Source organism: Rhamphochromis sp. 'chilingali' (genome assembly GCF_963969265.1).
Source record: "Rhamphochromis sp. 'chilingali' genome assembly, chromosome: 11".
In the NCBI taxonomy this organism is placed as follows: Eukaryota; Metazoa; Chordata; class Actinopteri; order Cichliformes; family Cichlidae; genus Rhamphochromis; species Rhamphochromis sp. 'chilingali'.
The window spans coordinates 19,076,371-19,098,936 of NC_137938.1; the positions used below are offsets into that span (position 1 = coordinate 19,076,371).

Consider the following 22,566-nt stretch of genomic DNA (forward strand, 5'->3'; position numbering starts at 1 on the left):
TTGCAAATGACAGCATTCTGATTTTTTCTCACATTTTGCACAACATTCCAACCTTTCAAGAATTGGGTTTGTAATTGCCCAAGAATGTAACACTGCCCATTATGATAGCTGAATATATGGTTTATATCCCTCATTTTAGCTTTCCAGTTATATGCAGTTCTGTCATCATGAGTAGTGCACAGGTGTACCTCAGACTGCCCACAACAAAAGGCCACCCTGGAATGTGCAGTTTTGTCTCACAGCAAAATGCCACAGATGCCACAAGCAATGAGGGAGCGTGCAATTGGCATGCTGACAGCAGGAATGTCAACCAGATCTGTCGCCCGTGCATTGAATGTTCATTTCTCAACCATAAGCCGTCTCCACAGGCGTTTCAAAGAATCCAACCGGCCTCACAACCGCAGACCTCGTGTAACCACACCAGCCCAGGACCTCCACATCCAGCAGGTTCACCTCCAAGATCGTCTGAGACCAGCCACCCAGACAGCTGCTGGAACAATTGGTTTGCACAACCAAACAATTTCTGCACAAACTGTCAGAAACCGTCTCAGGGACGCTCAACTGCATGCCCGTCGTCCTCATCGGGGTCTTGACCTGACTCCAGCTCGTCGCCGTAACAGACTTGTGTGGGCAAATGCTCACATTCGATGGCGTCTGGCACGTTGGAGAGGTGTGCGCTTCACGGATGAATCATGGTTCACATTGTTCAGGGCAGATGGCAGCTGAGAATGTCCCAGTTCTTGCATGGCCAGCATACTCACCGGACATGTCACCCATTGAGCATGTTCGGGATGTGCTTGACCGGCGTATACGACAGCGTGTACCAGTTCCCACGAATATCCAACAACCTCGCACAGCCATTGAAGTGGAGTGGACCAACATTCCACAGGCCACAATTGACAATCTGATAGACTCCATGCGACGATGTGTTGCACTGCATGAGGCAAATGGTGGTCACACCAGATACTGACCGGTTCTGGGTCCCCAGACCCCCAACAGCACAAAAAACTGCACATTCCAGGGTGGCCTTTTGTTGTGGGCAGTCTGAGGTACACCTGTGCACTACTCATGATGTCAGCATCCTGATGTGGCACACCTGTGAGGTGGGATGGATTATCTCAATATAGCAGATGTGCCCACTACCACACATTTGGACTGATTTGTGACCACTGTTTGGGAGGGATGGTTATATTGTGTATCTGGAATGAATTTTAGGTCTCTACGTCCATCCCATGGAGAATGGGAGCAGTAACAAAGGTGTTGCGTTTATATTTTTGTTGAGTGTATATTTGGGGGTTGAGAGTTCCACAGGTTGGGAGCAGAGCAGCAGAAAGCTCTGCTTCCCATGGTGGTGAGGCGGAAAGAAGGCACAGCAAGCTGGATAGAAGAAGAGGATTGAAGTGAGCGGGCAGAAGAGATAGTGCTTAACAGGTCAGGAAGGTAGGGAGGAGCGAGGTTATGAAGGGCCTTGAAGGTGAGCAGAAGAAGTTTGTACACTATCCGGAATTTCACACGGAGCCAGTGAAGTTCCTGGAGAACAGCGGTGATGTGCTGGCAGGAGGGGGTTCTGGTAATAATGCGGTCAGCGGAGTTTTGAACCAGCTTACTTAATAATTGGTAGCTTAAAACATGTTTTTAAGTTGTTTACTCGTAAAAATTATGTTCCTCCATTACTTTTTCCACATTATTTAAAACGATTTTAAGTGTTATGTAATTAATTACAGCAATTACAAAAAAGTTAAGTTAATCTGCTGCTCTGCTCCCAACCTCTTAATCATTTTTTAAGTTAAAATATTAAGTTGCTGATTTTCTTCATTGTTATCATCATTTTAGCTTTCTCTTATTTTTGTTAGCTTTCAATGGCTACCAAACTTTACAAGATCTTGCATTTTTCTTTTACACAATACAGCAAACACCTTTAAGATCAATGTTACACATGTAGAATTCCAAACAGTTAACAATTTTTGAAACAGAGTCAGCATCTTTAACGTAATGCTGGCTCATTTATCAGCACATCTCTCTGAGGATTAAAGATTGGATAGGTGTTAAGGACAGTTGTAAAGGTTTTACAACAACTGCCAAGGCACAATTTGTTGAATATAATATCAAAAACAGCTAGGTAGAAAAAAGAAAAAAAAACATTTTTTGTCTTCTGTTTTTTGTCAACACTATCATTTTATTCCAATGGACTTCCAAGTACAAAGCAACACAATCTGAATAAAATCTCTTAGTGCTCTAAAACAAGTGACATCTTTAGAAAATACTGTTCTTGGGACTTTCCACTGGCTCTCAGTCCATCCAGGTCAAGGAACAGCTTCTGAAAACTTCAAAAGTATATTTTAGATCCATGCAATAGCTCAGATTGAGAGCATATATTATGCCCACGAGTAACACACAGCACCTTGGGAAATCCTGGCCCTCCAGGATTTTTGTTCCTTCCACCTGTTATAGCAAATGCAAATGGACCCAGGAAGCAGAACGCACGGAGGCACAGTTGCGGTGAAGACAGTTTATTTACAGTGAGGGGGAGGTATTTACAAGGACAAAATATATACAGTGTATTAATCGGGACGCGGAGCCAGGACGCATTTACGCAATTTACGCATTGTTCACTCCCAACTCGGTTTGGTTTCTCAACCTGGCCATAGCTGACTTCCTCTTCACGGCCTTCCTTATTTTCTCGATCATTTCTCTCTCTTAGAGTCACCAAATGGCCTTTTGGAGAATTCATGTGCAAGCTCAACACTTTTGTGAGTGTAGTCAACATGTTTGCCAGTATCTTCTTTCTGACAGCCTGGATGTCTGGATCGTTATTTGTCCATCTGGGTGGTGGTGTGGGCACACAACAAGAGGACAGTCTGCAAAGCTCAGCTCATGTCGTGGGCTTTGTGATCCCATTCCTGGTAATACTTGTCTCTTAAGTGGCCATAGGCATCCGTGCAATGCGCATGTCAATAACAAGTGTGGAAATATTAAGCAAGATAGATGTTGTTGCTCAAAGGTTAAAAGAGCCAGGCATTGAGGATATGAAATTATGTGTAGGCTAGTGGAAATGGATTTTATTATGACATATATACCTGTATACACTAGATATGTAATCATAATTACTCAGATAAATTCTGTGCAATCATATATACTATGCACACTTACAATGAAGTGTCTTATATAGTGGAGTCACTGTGTTAAGCAATTAACCTGCATGTTCAACTCACATGACCCATATATTTAGGTCAAATATATCTACCACTATATGAATGAAAAAGTTTGTGCCACTTGTTGTATGAATACATGCTGATCAGTACTGTTTGAAAATGTAACAGTGAGGATCAGTAAGAAACCTTTGATAGTGTTATGGCCAACTGTGACTAGTCTAACATAGGGTTAATTCAGCTTGGCACTGCTAAAGTATGCGCATCGGACCCCTTCTCTGCATCCAGCTGCATTTAACTGTAGTGCTTCACTGCGTGTTCAGCCCTTTACATGGCTGTACAACAGCCGTTTAGATGGCTGTACAGCAAAAGCAGTGTTGGGATTCAGAGATTCTTTTATTGCTACCATATAATCTGCCTTTTGGAAGCCAAATGTGCCAGAAGGCCTGCAAGGAATAGTAATTCAAAGGGTTTATTCTGTTTTTCATAACCCTGTCACCATCTTCTTAGGTCCATGGAACATACTGCCTAAAGCCGAGAGCCCGGGAGGCGTATTCTATCTGGTAATCAGGGTGGACATGTCAGGAACAGATTCGTTTGGGGTAATTAGGGTACACTTAGTTTACCCCAAAGCCTGAGTCACACTTAAAAACTCAATGACAAATCTAACTGATAAACTAATAATCTCGCACCAAACACGATAGGGCAAGCGGAGAATGCCAATTCATTCATGCCAAAACAAGATAACTATACATGTTTCAGGTTTTCTGTGTGTGATGAGCCCTTTCCTCTACTCCCTCTTCACCCACGACTGCAGACCTGCTGATGGTTCCAACACCATCATTAAGTTTGCAGATGACACCACGGTGATTGGCCTCATCAGTGACAACGATGAGGCCGCCTACAGGGAGGAGGTGGATCGTCTGGCTGAGTGGTGCGACAGAAACAACCTGCTGCTTAACACCGAGAAGACCAAGGAGCTCATCGTGGACTACAGGAGGAATGCTGACCCACATCCACCCATCCACATTAAGGGGACGGCTGTGGAGCGTGTGAGCAGCTTCAAGTTCCTGGGAGTCCACATCTCCGAGGATCTCACCTGGACGACCAACTGCTCCAAGCTGGTCAAGAAGGCTCACCAGCGCCTCTTCTTCTTGAGGACTCTGAGGAAGAACCACCTGTCCTCAGACATCCTGGTGAACTTCTATCGCTGCACCATCGAGAGCATCCTGACCAACTGTATAACAGTCTGGTACGGGAACTGCTCTGCCTCGGACCGGAAGGCGTTGCAGAGGGTCGTGAAAACTGCCCAGCGCATCGCCGGAGCACCACTTCCTGCCATAAAAGACATCTACAGGAAGCGGTGTCTGAAAAGGGCTGGGAAAATCATCAAAGACCCCAGTCACCCATCACATGGACTCTTCACCCTCCTGCCCTCTGGGAGGCGCCACAGGAGCCTCCGGACTAAGACCACCAGGTACCGGAACAGCTTCTTCCCCACAGCTGTCAGACTCCTGAACTCTGCCTCCTGACATCTGACCCACGTTAAACTCATGGACTGAACATACACACACCCACAATGGACAACTGTACCCTCAAACACAATAATAACATGGACTGAACCACCACTCACAACCACTAGCACTTTATATAGCCTCTGTAGAAACTATCTACACCCTCACTTATCTTAACTGCACTACTGTATAGCTCTGTGTAAATAATCATTCTGTACATTCGATAATCTTTAATCCTACAACTGTTTACAACTTGCATAGTTCCCATTTCTGTATAGCTGTATATCTCAGATTTCTGTAAAGTTATTTATTTCATATTCTGTATAGTTTTTCATATTTATATCCTGTTCATATCCTGTACATAGCTTGTACTCACTACAGCCTGTACATACTTATAGTTATAGAATATTCACAACATACTTCATACCGTGTACATTATAACATACCATAATAGACCCATTTCTGTAATATACTCACATATCTATATTATTGCTAATATATATTGTAATATATCTATATCACTAAAGCACTTCTGGATGGATGCAAACTGCATTTCGTTGCCCTGTACCTGTGCATGTGCAATGACAATAAAGTTGAATTCTATTCTATTCTATTCTACAGATAAAGTAAAGTACCACGTGGGAGAAATCGACCCTACTTGGTGTGCTGTCACACCCACGGGAAGAACCACGAATAATGTGAGTGACCCGAGCACATTAATTGGAACATGGGCAAGAAGTGGGTTGTATTATTATTGTGGGCAAAGCACCCTTTTGGTTCGTGTCCCAATGGGAAGCGTAGGGACATGTGCAATGGTGCGACTGGGAGCTCCACTCATACTGATTGGAAATCAGGTAAAGACTATTCAGCAACACAACACACGTACCTTAGCAGCCAGACATAAGAGACACATTTTGGCAAAAAGAGGGACCCAGGGTATACATGCATATGACCCCCGGCTAAACTCTCCGACTAGGATAGACTCCATAGGAGTGCCCAGGGGAGTTACAAACGAGTATAAGCTGGCAGACCCAGTAGCTTCAGGGTTTGAAAGTATATTCCTTTGGATAACGCCTAATAAGAATGATGACCGCATTAACTACGTTCATTACAACTTGCTGAGACTCTCTAGCCTTACCAGGGACGCCATGGAACAACAATACTGCCCCAGATGGCTCAGTAACCCGAGCTCTGGAGGGCCTGAAAATTTGTCTAAAACCATGCATGAGCACTCAGGTATTGAAAACCCAGTGGGGTCCTGGGTGGCATCCGTGTTTGGACAATGGAAAGGTGTGGCTATATCAGTGATGTGCTCATTGGCTGTATTTTTGGGAATATTGGTCATTGCTGGGTGTTGTATCATTCCTTGTGTCAGAGGATTGTTGGTAAAGATAGTGGCGAGGGTTGCGAACCCTGGCTGGGTTGAGGGCATCTACCAGATGAACCTGGCACCCATAGAGTGGGGCAGGGAGTGATACAACATGAAGTATGGTGACATTCCTGTTGGAATGTCAAAAGAGGGAATGTTGGGATTCAGAGATTCTTTTATTGCTACCATATAATCTGCCTTATGAAGAATGTATTAATAACATGTTTCACAGTATCATTTATCAGTAATATTTCCTGCAGGGTTTATAAAATTGCATTGAATATGTCTGTCATCACATTGACCTTTCTATTTTTACAGGTTGAGTTCATTCTATACACAATGCATGAATGTGCTTGGTTAGAGTTGATGTTCCATTCTAGAAGGTTTTAAGCTTCACTGGTGAGAGTGTCCAGATGATACATGCTGAGGGGAGATGAGAACATAGCAGGTTAATTGCATGCACGCTTACGATACACATATTAATCTACTAGCAGGTCTGAGCGAAGGCCTAAGCGTCTTCTGCTTCAGTTTGAGACTGGCTGCAAAGTACTCTACTTAGTGATTAATGACGAGGGTCCATTATTAGCTTTCAGAGATGCTGAGACCTGAAGTTATTACCCTAAAAGGCAAGTAATGTAGAAAAGGGAAGTTATATGTCGGTTTATGGTTATTAGAAGTGTACGTGATGTACCCTTGTCTGCACGGGTTGAACTTTTGCCCGTCTGTCACCATGTATTTTTGAACTGTATTGACGTAGGTGTGATATTTTATCCTATAAAACCAGAACCCATTGTATTTTTGTCAGAGCAAAACAATTCGTATGCTGACGGTTGGTTGTTCTCCTGTGATAATAAAACTCATCGTTTGATTGCACTTTTCCGGAGCCTCCGTCGTTTGTTGTCTGGTCTGAAGTTGATCGATCTCGCAACAGCAGGCGGCCCTTTAAAGGGCTGTACAGCAAAAGCCTGCGACCCTTTCTATGGCTGTACAGTAAATGCGTACAGCCCTCTCAATCAAACATGTTATGATAAGCTCACAGAGGGGGGTGAACTCACCCTCCCCATTGATGTGGAGGCGGGTAGTGGAAAAGTATAAATGTAGCTCTATTAAGAGGAAATGCTTCAGAGATTCCTTGGAGCATACTCTGCCAGGCCTAGAGTGTGACATGGGTGATCTCCATATGCATATGCTTTGCTAAATAATGGGTTGAAGTTGAACTTTACTGTCTGTGAATGACTATTTGCCAACAAAGAATCGGGTGAAGCCAGCGTGCTTTGAAAGTTTGCATCGCACATGTTTTGGAGTCAATTGTGTTTATTTTTTACAGCTGAGTAACAAAAGGATCAGAGAAATCGAGAGAGGATCTTGACACAAGGAAACCGAATCATTTTCTCCATCATTTTTACATTCTTCATCTGCTGGTTGCCCTTCCATGTTTGCAATTTTATAGAATTGAAGGCTATGACTCACCCAGATCTTCATGGCATTGTTAAAATTCATGGTCCTCTAACTGTGAGTCACACTATGTAAATCATACTATGCACAAACCACAAAAGCATCTGTTAAAAATTAAAATTAAAAGCAAAAAGGAAAAATTAATTCGTAAAAAAACATTGAGCACATTAATACATTAACATTAATGGTAGACCAATAAATGAGGAAATGCAGGAACCCTCAGCTGGGTCTAGGTATCTGCCTGCACACATTTTGGGTACATGTCTTTCTCACCTCGGGACTGGTTGTTTCTACATTAAATTAAATTATTTTGTTGCAGAAGTTGAAATGTTTATGCACTATTATTAGTAGTAGTAGTATCTGGGAGATGCTTTTCTGCCAGATCGATATATTATATTATAGAGGGTGTCATGGCTATTGGATGGATTCACGCGCAGAGTTCTTTGCAAACAAAAGAAGACAATTTATTTACAACAGGGAACAACTCAGTGCTATATATATGTACAGTGAGTTGGGAGGGGGGTCCAGGGCTCAAGGGAGAAGGGATAATCCACACACACTCACTCCTCTTCAGCCGCACACTCTCCAAAACTCCACTCATGCCGCCACACACAGAAAGGGTCCATAATCTGCTCCAGGAGGAGGGTATCTACACACAGAATTCACAGGGAGATTGATTGATTGATTGATTGATTGAATCTTTATTTTGAACATGTTGAAAAAGTACAACAAAATAGAATTAAAAGAGACAAATGAACAAAGCAAAACAAAAGGCAAACGAGCAACCACAACTCCAAATAACTTTCATGTTCAAAAAGGAGCAGGAAGAAGCATAAGCCTTTTTAATCCCACCCCTTTTCCACTATCTAGTATCAATAGACTACAGAAATACCTCCTTGCAATTACATTATATGTCATGTGTATTTTTTTTCTCATTTTTTTTAAAATATATATACATATATGTTTCTATCTATCCATACATACGTATTTACACATACGCACATATACACATTTTCAATAACCCCATTAACACCTCAAGGATACACAACCTACAAATATATATATATACCCATACCAACATACCCGTGCACCCGCACACACATGAAAATATTAGACAAGAACACCCTATCAAATCTCTACCTTTTCCCTGTACCCTGTAAAAACCATATCCTTAAACCGCTTTTTAAACTGCGCCATGCTCGGACATTGCTTCATATCTTTACTTAGTCTGTTCCACAGCTTCACTCCACACACAGAGATGCAAAAACTTTTTAATGTTGTACGGATACGAGGATGTTTTAAATTTAATTCCCCCCTCAAATTGTATTCCCGTTCCCTTTTAGAAAACATTTTTAGAATATTGTCAGGAAGCAGGTTATTTATTGCTTTATATATAATTCGTGCTGTGAGAAAATGAACCAGATCTGTGAATTTTAGAATTTTTGATTTTAAGAATAGTGGATTTGTATGATCTCTGTAACCAGTTTTATGGATTATCCTTATGGCCCTTTTTTGTAATATAAAGATTGATGATAGCGAACATTTGTAAGTATTGCCCCAAACCTCTGCACAGTAATTCAAATACGGTGCAATCAGGGAACAATAGAGAATGTGGAGTGATTTGTGCAGAATGTGTTTTACTTTACTTACGATTGAGACACTTCTTGAAATTTTGTTATGTATATGATTTATATGAGATCCTTAGATGAAGCCGAGAGCACGAACTCAGGAGATTCAACGTTCCAGCGGTGAGCTGCTCTGTGCCACTGCCTTAAATAGCAGCTGGGGAACTCAGCCAGAGCAGCAGGTGGTGACAATCACAGGTGCGTGGGCCAAGAGCAAGAACCTGTAACGAGCTCCGCCCAGGCAGAGAGAAGGAGAAAAACAACAAAACCTGTAGCCAGTGTGAACCAGCCAAAGAGATAGAGGGACCATGACAGAGGATACTAACACATGGTATGAAAGATTTCCCCTATCTGTCCTTTAACGAAGGGGCTTTACTGTCTGTCTGTAGAGGTGAGGGTGATGGTCAGGGTTATGCACATTGGATAACAATTTGTTCTCTTTGTGGTATTTTCTTAACTTTAAACAATGAACAATGAACAGAGTGTTATTCTTTTTTTTTTATAAAGGAACCAAAAATGGTATTTTCCTCTTTTTGATAACACAAAATGTATCAGAATCATCCTGGGAACTTTAACCGTTTATGTTAAAACAGAACATAAACAGTTCCCTCGGCTCCATGATATCTTCTTCACTCACACCATCAGATATTTGAGGCTGCTCAACTCCCCTCATGCATTCTTCTCTGTCCATTTCAATAAACTTTTTTAGGTAAAATTACTAAACATTACTGAAATCTTACCAAATCAAAGTTAAGGTTCTCAAACTGAAGCTCCAATTTTGAGTTTTACCAGCATAATTATAATATCTAATAACTTAACCACCTTTTGCACCATAAAATGTGGAAGCTGTAAATCTTGTCATTTTGAAAATCTAATCTGTGTGCTCTGCCCAGCCCCCACAAATATGGCATCTAGTGATGGGTCAGTCGCAAACCAAACGACTCTTAGAGCCGGCTCTTTGAAGTGAATGATGGGAGCTGGCTCCTCATTGGGAGCCGTGTTTTTGTTTTTTGTTTTTCTTTCTCTCACCCTCTCTCACACACCTTTTTTCGCATCACGCCGGACGTGATTGGTCAATATGTGTTTGTGCCTTGTGTTTTTGCTGATCACAGGAGGAAGGGGCGGTAGTTACACTCGCAGCAGCAGTAGCACACGAACAGAGCAGGAGGGAGTGAGAGAAAGAGAGCCGGGGCAACAACAAGAGACAACATCGACACATTAGAAAGATATAATAAAGAAAATGAATGACACCAAGAAAGAAGCAAAATCTGGAACCATTTAAATTTTATTGACAATACAAAGGCAGAGTGTCTGCAGAGAGTCTGCAAGAAAAGAGTGTCATGTAGAGCCGGCTCTACAAACAACCAGCAGCACAGGCACCTGAGAACTGTCCACCCATCAGTGCAATGGAAAGATAAAACACAGTCAGTTGAGCGTGATATTATTGAAGGTGCCAGTGTGTCTACTGCAAATGTTGTTGTTGGTGCTGCTGCTGCTGCAGTATACAACCACCTAAACCAACCCAGAGCTCTATGAGACAGTTTTTGCAAAGTTGAATTATAAATAGTTGTTATATATATATATATATATAATTTTTTTTGTGTGGAGTGAATAAATAAAACCATTGTGGCGGAGGTGTGGTCTCGGTTCTGCTGCAGTTTGTGTTGCCATAAATAAAAGGGCTGCTGCCCAAACATAACGCCAGTGTGTGTGTGTGTGTGTTCCGGGGTCCTGTGTCACAAGCATATTTATATATTAAACATATATAAATAAAAAGTCATTCATTTTGTGCATAATTTTATATTGTTGTTGATAATATATTAATTAAAGCAACAAAACAACCTGAAGAGCTGCTTGGGAGCCGAAAGAGCCGGTTCTTTTTAGTGAGCCAAGCTTAAAGAGCCGGTTTTCTAAAAAGAGCTGGAATTCCCATCACTAGTGGCATCAATAGATTTTAATTGATAGCTCAGGATGGCCTCTTACAGGATATTACAGTAGGACTTATATGAATTACAAGAATGGTGCTTTATGTAAAGGTCTCACACTCATGTTCCTGGCAAAAATTAATTGCCGAGTCTTTGAAGAATATGGGAACCCAGGGACTCATATTTGTCCACCACAGCAATCCACCTCAACATCCTGTCCCTGAACAGACACAGGTCACGTAGCCATCCTTTCCCTTAAGAAGTCAATCACCATCTAAGGTGTTATTCAGTTTCAGTAGCAGTTATTGCACTGATGGTCTGATGTGTTGCTGTTTTTACTGACATTTCCTGTAGCTTCATGTTGTTGAGTCCTTTTAAAAGCACAGAAATTACAGAAGCTGATCCTTACAAGGCAGTTGTAAGCTCACTGCAGCATAGATGATCCACTCCCAGAATTAGGCTGTATGCAAATTGCACAGAAGTCTCTCTAGTGCATTCGTCACATGTGATATGGGGGCAACTGGATTATAGTCATTCAGTTCTGATGGTGTTGGATTATTCAGTACAGAACAAGGCAGCATGTTTTCCATATCTTCTCCTGAATTTCTGTTTTTGTATTTTGGTTCTGTATTCCTTATTTAGTCTTCTAGTTATGAAATTATATTTACATTCCCAGGCTTAGGACGATGCTATGTTCTGTGCCTCTAGTTTCCTGTTTGCTTTTTCTGTGGGGTTTATTTATCCCCTTTTGTATTCCCTTTCTATGCCTCCTGTCTTGCCTTGGTGTCATCCCTTCTGTGTGTCTGTCAAGCTCTGGTGTCTTTGTCTTTATAAAAGCCGCTGCAACACATGCAGGAAGGATTAGTTTAGAGCACAGCTAATGAATATTTTAACAAAGAAACCAAAACACCTTTACATGTTTCTCATCCCAGCATCAATGAGTACTTCCGTATAGCATTGATATTTTACTGGATTGTAGGGCTGTGCGATATGACCAAAATCTCATATCCCGATATAAGAATTCTATTGTCCCAATAACGATCTAAATCACAAAAATGTAACATTTTCTGTAAATTCTGTGAATCTCGACTGCGCGTCATGTAGCTGGAGTTGAGTGTTTTAACCGATGTATGAAACCATACATTTTTAGACATAAGTTGTAACAGCCACCTGTCACGATCCTGGGTCTTAGGACCCAGTGTTTTGAGTTTTAGTTCATTTTGATGTTTATAGTATGTTAAGCTCATCAGGTCTCCTATGTTCATTTGCTTATTAGTTCCCTCTTGTGTTTTCAACCCCTGTGAAGTCTCCCTTGCCCTTCGTGTGTTTCATGTCTGTTGTCTTATGTTGTCATGTCTGCCTCTCATGTTTCCTGTTTCATTTTGGAGAGATCTCGTGTTTTTATATTATGGATTATGTTTTGAGTCCTTTGTGGTACTGTTTCGTGTTTCCCTAGATCTGTTATGGTTATCTTAGGTTTTGCTCTTTGGCTTTGTCATACGGCTTCCCTGTGTTCCATGTTATGTCTCCCCTGTTGCTGTTAAGTTTGCATGTTTAGAATTCAGTCAGTGTGTTTCCTGTTTTACTTTGTAGGTCCATGCCTCATGTGAGTGTTTCTAGTTTTGCGTCTCTGTCTCGTCCAGCCTGATTGCTCCCCTTCTGTGTCTCATTCCCTCGTTATCCCTCTGTGTATTTAAGCCTTGTGTTTCTCTTTGTCAGTGTCGTAGTCTCCATCATAGCTGTGTGATTTTTCCCTGTGCTTTAGTTTTCCCAGTTTAGTTTATTTTGTATTGTTTTTCGTGTCCCACTCCACGCCAGCAATAAAGCTGTGTTTTTTGAGTTTACCTTTTGTCTCTGTGAGTTCGCGTTTGGGTCCTCTCCTGCCTGCCACACAGCCGAAACATGACACCACCGTTTTCTTTGTGAGTATTTATTACACGGCGTGCTGCGGGGAAAAGCCTGTTCTAAAGTTTGAGTCTAAGGTTTATTTTTTAGCACCTGGCGGCTCTTTTTTAATTCTCATCCGTAAATAATCTGCTCTGTCACGTGATTCCGTTTATTTTGAAAAGTCTCAACAGGATCTTGAACTTTATTGTGAAAGGTTTATGTGGAACATAAACAAGCGGACACGCGATGGTGTTACCGTCGTTGTTGCTAACCACAACGCATAAAAACAGGAGCTTGTCCTTCCTTAGTGTGGTTATATTAAATATAAGAGAAAGAGAGAACTTTAAGAAATTATTATAGCCACTACAGTGACCATCAAAACAATGAAAAAATTGTGCCGTAAACAGTTTATTTTGCGATACCATGAAACAAACGATAGTGTAAAATGAAATGATAGACGTTTTTATATCGTCATCCGATATATATCCTTATATCGAACACCCCCACTGGATTGTACTACTTTTACTGACAATTAATAATAGTCTGCAAAACAGCTACTGCACTGCTGTTGGGTTAATCTGTGAAACATATACTCAGACAGCTAGTGAGTGTTTGATAGGTCAAAGAGTTGTAAAAGTGTATGAGGAAGTTTAAAATTTAGCATAATATAGCAGAAAAAAATACACTTAACCACAAGCAATTACTCTTATACAATGAAATATGCAAAACACAAATACAACACACTGCAATAAATACTAATCTAGTAAGACGTGTAACCTTTTAAAAGTAATCAAAAAATATTCATTTAGGTTCACCAAATGTCATGCACTCCTCTGTTGCTTCATCAGTGTATATTGAGGCATTTCTGTTATTTTGTCTATTCATCTCTCTGTGTGAGTATTGCCTCATCTGCAGCAACTCAGAGGGAGGAGTAATCGAAGATAGAGAGCAAGTATAAGCAGCAACAGATAGAGATCAATTTAGAATAACGTCTGTCAGCTAAAAGAAACATGAGTGGGGGTAAGATGATTTACTTTAAATATAAAATGTATTAGCATTGAATGCTGATATGAATTCCTGCTAAAGTTATTTAGATGAGCATGCATGCCTGTTATCATTTCTGATTACAACATAAATTAAGTTAAACAAATTCAAAATTTCAGCTTGCATAAAGTACTTGACATAATCTAGTAGCATATTGGAAGTAAGGGTTGCATAGTGGAGATATATATATATATATATATATATATATATATATATATATATATATATATATATATATATATATATATATATATATATATATATATATATATATACACACACACACACACACTCACTACCGATCAAAAGTTGTAGAACACCCCAATTTTTCCAGTTATTTATTGCGGTTCAGTTCAGATCAAGCTTGAAGTGGTACATAGCTAAATGGTTGACTGCCATGGGTTAAAAAAAGGTAAGGTTACCTAAAACTGAGAAGTAATGTATATTTTAAAATTACACAAAAAGACCTGTTTCAGCAAACACAAAATGAGTTAAAGCTGTTCTGCAGGAATGGAGGTTGTCATGCCTTGAAAGCTGGTACTACTAATTCCTACAGGTGTTCCAACTTTTTTGGAGTACTTACAACCCCCTTTGTCTGCATAAAAGCAGTGTTGGAACACACTGTGGTACCATAACCTCGTGAGCATCAGTTGAACAATATTGTACTGCAGAAAGTAGTGTGTTGCTACAAAAATTGTGGAAAAAAAGGCAATTAGCAACGGAAGAGTGACTGACCCTTGTAACACTTAAAAATGTAGGTCTTTCCTACAAAGAAATTGCAAAGAAAGTCTAGGTGTCAGTGAGTACTTTTTCTTTCACCATCAAAAGGCACTCAGAAACTGGGGAAACTCTGACAGGAAGAGGTTTGGCACAGAGAGTTAACAGCTTGCGTGATAGACAGCTCACACAGCAACAGCTTTAAGCACAGCTTAATATTAGTCTCAGTTTTAACTTTAAGGAGAATACTTCCAGCTGCAGATTTGACAGGATGAGTTGCAGCAAGAAAGCCATTGCAAAGATGTCAGAATAAGACAAAGAGGCTTGGCCATGAAACACTACCACTGGACTACTGAATACTGGAAGAAGGTATTATGGACTGATGAATCAAAATTCGAAATCTTTATTCATCACGCAGGATCTTTGTACGCCGTCAAGAAGGCGAAGTGGTGGTTCCACAGTGTGTGGCATTAATGTCAAACATGGAGGAGGAAGTGTGAAGGTCTGGGTGTTTTGCTGGATTGAGGGTCAGTGACTTGTACAGAGTGAGAGGCACCCTGAACAAAAATGGCTACCACAACATTCTCCATCACCATGCAATACCCTCTGGTATGTGCCTAGTTGGTCAGGGGTTCATCCTACAGCAAGATAATGACCCAAAACATAAGTCCAAACTAACTACCTCAGGAAAAAAGAACAAGATGGTAAGCTTGGAAACATGGAGTCGCCAGCACAGTCTCCAGACCATCGAGCCGGTTTGGGATGAACTGGACAGAACAGTGAAAGCAAACTAACCTACAAGTGCCACATGTTTATGGGAAATTCTTTAACAGATATGGGAAGAACTTTCTGAAGAATATTTGATTTCTATTGTAGAAAGAATGCCACGGGTGTGTTCAGCTGTTATATTTGCCAAAGGTGGCTGCTTTGATGAGTCAAAGGTTTAGAAAACATTTTGGTCTATAAATTGATTCCATTATCTGTTTGTTTGTTTTTAACTCCAATTGCTTATTTGTACTATGCTTTCATTTCAGAATGCAATTAGAAATTAAAGTGCATAATTTTTAATAAAAAACTGAAAAAATTGGAGTGTTCTAAAACTTTTGAAGGTATCTATCTCTCTCTCTATATATATATATATATATATACACACAGTGGGGCAAAAAAGTATTTAGTCAGCCACCGATTGTGCAAGTTGCCCCACCTAAAATGATGACAGAGGTCAGTAATTTGCACCAGAGGTACACTTCAACTGTGAGAGACAGAATGTGAAAAAAAAATCCATGAATCCACATGGTAGGATTTGTAAAGAATTTATTCGTAAATCAGGGTGGAAAATAAGTATTTGGTCAATAACAAAAATACAACTCAATACTTTGTAACATAACCTTTGTTGGCAATAACAGAGGTCAAACGTTTACTATAGGTCTTTACCAGGTTTGCACACACAGTAGCTGGTATTTTGGCCCATTCCTCCATGCAGATCTTCTCGAGAGCAGTGATGTTTTGGGGCTGTCGCCGAGCAACACGGACTTTCAACTCCCGCCACAGATTTTCTATGGGGTTGAGGTCTGGAGACTGGCTAGGCCACTCCAGGACTTTCAAATGCTTCTTACGGAGCCACTCCTTTGTTGCCCGGGCGGTGTGTTTTGGATCATTGTCATGTTGGAAGACCCAGCCTCGTTTCATCTTCAAAGTTCTCACTGATGGAAGGAGGTTTTGGCTCAAAATCTCACGATACATGGCCCCATTCATTCTGTCCTTAACACGGATCAGTCGTCCTGTCCCCTTGGCAGAAAAACAGCCCCATAGCATGATGTTTCCACCCCCATGCTTCACAGTAGGTATGGTGTTCTTGGGATGCAACTCAGTATTCTTCTTCCTCCAAACACGACGAGTTGAGTTTATACCAAAAAGTTCTACTTTGGTTTCATCTGACCACATGACATTCTCCCAATCCTCTGCTGTATCATCCATGTGCTCTCTGGCAAACTTCAGACGGGCCTGGACATGCACTGGCTTCAGCAGCGGAACACGTCTGGCACTGCGGGATTTGATTCCCTGCCGTTGTAGTGTGTTACTGATGGTGACCTTTGTTACTTTGGTCCCAGCTCTCTGCAGGTCATTCACCAGGTCCCCCCGTGTGGTTCTGGGATCTTTGCTCACCGTTCTCATGATCATTTTGACCCCACGGGATGAGATCTTGCGTGGAGCCCCAGATCGAGGGAGATTATCAGTGGTCTTGTATGTCTTCCATTTTCTGATGATTGCTCCCACAGTTGATTTTTTCACACCAAGCTGCTTGCCTATTGTAGATTCACTCTTCCCAGTCTGGTGCAGGTCTACAATACTTTTCCTGGTGTCCTTCGAAAGCTCTTTGGTCTTGGCCATGGCGGAGTTTGGAGTCTGACTGTTTGGGGCTGTGGACAGGTGTCTTTTATACAGATGATGAGTTCAAACAGGTGCCATTCATACAGGTAACGAGTGGGGGACAGAAAAGCTTCTTACAGAAGACGTTACAGGTCTGTGAGAGCCAGAGATTTTCCTTGTTTGAGGTGACCAAATACTTATTTTCCACCCTAATTTACGAATAAATTCTTTACAAATCCTACCATGTGAATTCATGGATTTTTTTTTCACATTCTGTCTCTCACAGTTGAAGTGTACCTCTGGTGCAAATTACTGACCTCTGTCATCATTTTAAGTGGGGGAACTTGCACAATCGGTGGCTGACTAAATACTTTTTTGCCCCACTGTATAGTGCACGTAATCAAATATTATTTTTTGTTCTTTTGCCCTATTTTTCTGTGTATGATGTATAATGTGTTAAATAATAATCTTTCTTAAAATACTTTCCTTCTTGTTTTCAGGTAACATCAGTTTCAATGCAACTCAGTCACCTGAACAAGATGCAGCTTCCAGACACATACAAACAGCCTCTATTGTCATCTACTGTATGATAGTTATAGCTGGAACTTTGGGCAATGCTCTGGTTATCTATGTGACGGGCTTCAAAATGAAGAAAACAGTTGACTCAGTTTGGTTTCTCAACCTGGCCATAGCTGACTTCCTCTTCACAGGCTTCCTGATTTTCTCGATCATTTCTCTCTCTCAGAGTCACCAGTGGCCTTTTGGACAATTCATGTGCAAGCTCAACAGTTTTTTGAGTTTAGTCAACATGTTTGCCAGTGTCTTCATTTTAACAGCCATGAGTTTGGATCGTTGTTTGTCCATCTGGGTGGTGGTGTGGGCACACAACAAGCGCACAGTCTGCAAAGCTCAGCTCATATGTGTTGGTATCTGGGTGATTGCTGCGGTCTGCAGCACTCCTTATGCAACTTTTCGCACTGTTGTGGAATACAATGGGGTATATTACTGTGGTTATTCTATGACACATGAACAGCAATGGAGTCTCCACATTTTTCGCTTTCTTATGGGCTTTGTGATCCCATTCCTGGTCATATTTGTGTCTTATGTGGCCATAGGCATACGTGCAATGCGCATGTCAAGAACAAGGAGACGCAGATCTCGCCGAATCATTTTCTCAATCATTTTTGCATTCTTCATCTGTTGGTTGCCCTTCCATGTTTGCAATTTTATAGAATTAAAGGCTGTGACTAACCCTAAAACCTTGCCCATTGTTAGAATCGTGGGTTCTCTGACTTTGAGTCTGGCTTTTCTGAACAGCTGCTTGAACCCCATCCTTTATGTTTTCATGTGTGAAGAATTCATGAAGAAGCTTCAGCAGTCTGTATGTTTTGTACTCGAAAGTGCTCTGGCAGAGGACCATTTATCGTTTATGTCCACTCGCTCTGTGTCATCAACCTTTTCAAGGATTTCCCAAAAGTCAGAAGCTGCTGCAACTTTGGAGAAGATCGACCCAGCTGCTTTTGAATCCTGCACAGAAAGCAAAGTAGTCATCACTGAGGAGACACCAAACCCCGAATAAAAACTTACCGTTGGCAATGTAAATTTGAATTAATTTTTTAATGTAAAATTTAATCTCAGGATGATTCAGATTGTAAATTTGTGCAAAAAAATCTAAAATGTTTTGTTGTTTTGTTTTTGTGACCCCTACTGTTTTCTTTAGATTTTTCTAACTATTCCAGGGGAAATCTCACTATGCTCCATGCAGTAGTAAGAAAACTAAACTAGCCAATATAATAGAAAACCTATGAAGCTTTGAATTGTGGTATTTAATTTGTTAAAAATGAATTATGTAATCCATACAGTCATATTAACATTTTTGATTGAAGAACAGCTTTATATTTGTGTATATGAGTTTCTAATGCTCTAGATTATTTCATGTTTTTTAATATCAGCATCCACTGAACGGGGTATTAATTATGCACATAATTAACCAGAATAATTGTCTCATTTCTTTAAAAATTCGTAATAAACCATACCTTACAGATTTTATATTGTTATCAATCTCAAAACCCACAGTAGCCATTTGTTGTCTTATCTCTGTGTTCTGTAGCAATTTAAAATTAAATGGTCCAAAGTCGTCTTCATCACAGTGTAGCAGAGGTGGGACCAAGTCACTGTTTTGCAAGTCTCAAGTAAGTCTCAAGTCTTTATCCTCAAGTCACAAGTCAAGTCTCAAGTAATGTCAGGCAAGTCAGAGTCGAGTCTTAAGTCACTGGTGTAAAAGTCAGAGTAAAGTCACAAGTCTGAAACTTTGAATTTCAAGTCCTTTAGAGTCCTAAAAAAACAAAAAAAGAATGTTGCAGTTATATGCTAAATGTAAATATTAGAACATGTAATTTTTAAATCTGTATTTTTCTCAACACATGACAAAATAGTGAACTTGGAAAATATACACAAATTGTGAAATTGCACCTCTATAAAATGCAGCTCAATTAAACTTAGCTCCAAGAATAATTTTCACCGACAGTTCTGAGATAAGCTGCATGTTAGTCTTGGATGCGCTTGTAGGACGGGCTTTAAAATCGGATGACAAAAATATCATACACATTAAAAAAAACTGTATCACCAATGTAGCCTGGACAACATTTGCTAGTTAGATGAAGTCAGCTATCTCATCGTAGCAAAAGAGAAGGAGCACCTACTGTTCTTTATGCAACTTCAACTGTCGGAGAAAATTGGAAGTTGTTCCATCTCTGTCTGTGATTCTCTTCTTGCATGTTTTGCATATTGCATTTCGGTTTTTTGTTGACTACTTCATAGTTTATGTACCTGAAAAAAATAACTCCTTGCAGCATTTTTGAGGGTTTTTTTTTTTTCCTTTTCTTTTTTTAAAAAATCTGGTTAATTTGATTGGCTGTGCTACAGCTCACGCACACATACGTACAGAGTGTGGTTTGAATAAATGATGCACACTTTCTATATAATATGCGTGTTAAATTTTATATTTGGGGTGAAATATCAAGTCTTTTCAAGTAAACCGGTTCAAGTCCAATTCAAGTCCCAGGTCATTGGTGTAAAAGTCCAAGTCAAGTCACAAGTCTTAGAACATTTTTTCAAGTCAAGTCTAAAGTCATAAAATTAATGACTAGAGTCTGGCTCGAGTCCAAGTCATGTGACTCGAGTCCACACCTCTGCAGTGTAGCATGGGGCATTTCTTTGTTGTAACATAAAAGCACCACTGATCCACTGCTCTGACAGGAAGTTGCCCAACAGAGATAAGTTTTCAGATATAACTTTGTCATAGATATTTTTAACAATTTGAGAATGTTCTTCTTCACTCGCATATTTATACTGTGTTAAACCTCCATTATTATTGTCATTAATTATACTATAAATTTGTTTTGGACATTGATTCTGATTCTAATTTCTGTTAAGATATTGCCATTGCTCAAGGATATCTCCAAAAAGGAGTTTGTAGTATATAGCTTTCCCTTTCAATTAGCCCCACAGGGCCTTGTTCTTGTTTGTTTTCCTGCTCACACAAGCACTACACACATTTTTGATAAAAGAGATTTTCAATTCAAAGGTCAGGCACACTGTTCACCTTTTTGTTACCTCACGATTTGTTCCCCATATCAGTTTAACGCATAATTTATTGAGAACCACCTGATACATTGTGGGTTTTGACAGTGTCCACTTTCTGTCACGGCAGGCAGGAGTGAAGAACCCAAATGCAGACTCATACACGGAAGCGAAACTTAAAGTCAAAAAGCAGCTTTATTGCTGGCACTAGTAAACACAGAACTGAACTAAACAATACTACGAACAGAACACAGAACACATATATGACGGGACGGCGCGACACTGAGCAGACTAAACTAGACACCATATACAGAGGGTAACAGGGGAAAGAGGTAGCAGCAGTTAATTACACATGACAAAAGCTAAACTGAATGTGATGACTGAATGGTAAATGGTAAATGGCCTGCATTTGTACAGCGCTTTTCTAGTCCCTAAGGACCCCAAAGTGCTTCACACTACATTCAGTCATTCACCCATTCACACACACATTCACACACTGGCAATGGCAAGCTACATTGTAGCCACAGCTGCCCTGGGGCGCACTGACAGAGGCGTAGATACAGACTGAAGACTACCAAAGAAAAACAGGAAGCACACAGAGACGCAGACAGACCTAACAGAGGAGGAATCGCAAAAGCAAACCAAGACTAGAAATACAGAATCAAAACCCAAGACACTAACAATGACACATAATAACAAAACCGAGGATAAATAATAATACAAAACCGAAAACACAGGATCGTGACACTTTCCACTAATCCAAATTCCCAGGACTTTCATTTCATCTTTAACCTCCATCCATATTATGGGTATCTTTACTGAGTAAGATGCTCTAACCTGGACATAACCTAGCTAAATAACATAGGGTGCTATTCTCATTACAAATAAGAATAGCACCTAACTTTACAAAATTAACATTTCTATTCTCCTAACAAAACGGTAATGAAAACCTGAAACTTTATATTCTGCCCTCACTCCTACACTGGATACAGTTATGCAGATAGATAAACTCCTCGACAACTGACAGGTGTATTGTCCCTTTTATTGACGCTGCCTTCAATTATCAACAGAGTGAAACTACAAACAGAAGAAATAAGCAATATTCAGTCTATATATTCACACGATAATGCAAATCAGTTGACTAAACTAGCTAACATCGGAAAGAAAGTAAATCTGAATACAGTACACCTTAGGGCTGCACGATTTTGCATAAAATGAGAATCACGATTTTTTGGCTTAGAATTGAGATCACGATTCTCTTTTCCAGTATAAATATTTATTGCACTTATTAACTGCACATCAACTTCGTAACAGTTGAGACTGAACATAAAAACAATAAATAAACATAAAAACAATAAATGTCTCACGTTTTGTTGTTGCTGCAAAATGTTGTACTGCTTGAAATTCCGTCTCCACCGTTGCTCGACACTGCCTGTATAGAGCAGGTAGTGCAACAATAGAAAAATAGTTGCGGGACGGCACTGTGTAGCGTTTGTCTAGGGTGTTGATCATTTTCCTAAATCCCTCGTTTTGCACAGTGTTGATGGGAGCCATATCTTTGGTCAGGTGATAAGTGATAGCCTCCGTAATTTCTTTGTGCCTGCGGGAGTTCAACAGGTATAGGGAAGCGCTGTATAAGGTTTCCGTTATTGATGTTTGGTTGGTTGACCGGGACGGATTTTCTCCTGTCACTTTCTCGTCATCCCTGACGTGCTCTCCGTTGTTTTTTCCCTGCTAATTTTAGCATCACACGGCACAGCTTCTGTATCACGTGGTATAAGGCTCTGCCCATGTCATTTGTTGAGCAGGAAGAGTGAGCGCTTGTTTTCATGCAGAGTACGTCCTGGATCAAAATGCGGTACAATCGTCGTCGTCGTCTTTTTTTTTTTTTTAATCGTTGTCATTTGGAAATGAGATCGCACATAAGTA

The 22,566-nt window shown here is 40.4% G+C and overlaps 1 protein-coding gene across 1 annotated transcript; it reads left to right on the top strand.

Annotated features, from left to right (window-relative positions):
- Positions 1 to 1,458: 1,458 nt before the first annotated feature.
- Positions 1,459 to 18,634, top strand: LOC308406011 (chemerin-like receptor 1; the record flags this gene model as incomplete). The annotated part of the gene is made up of 2 exons (XM_080896819.1): positions 1,459 to 1,570; positions 17,556 to 18,634. The coding sequence occupies 2 exons, from the start codon at positions 1,459 to 1,461 to the stop codon at positions 18,632 to 18,634; spliced, it is 1,191 nt and encodes a 396-aa protein (XP_080752945.1).
- Between the last annotated feature and the right edge of the window lie 3,932 nt (positions 18,635 to 22,566).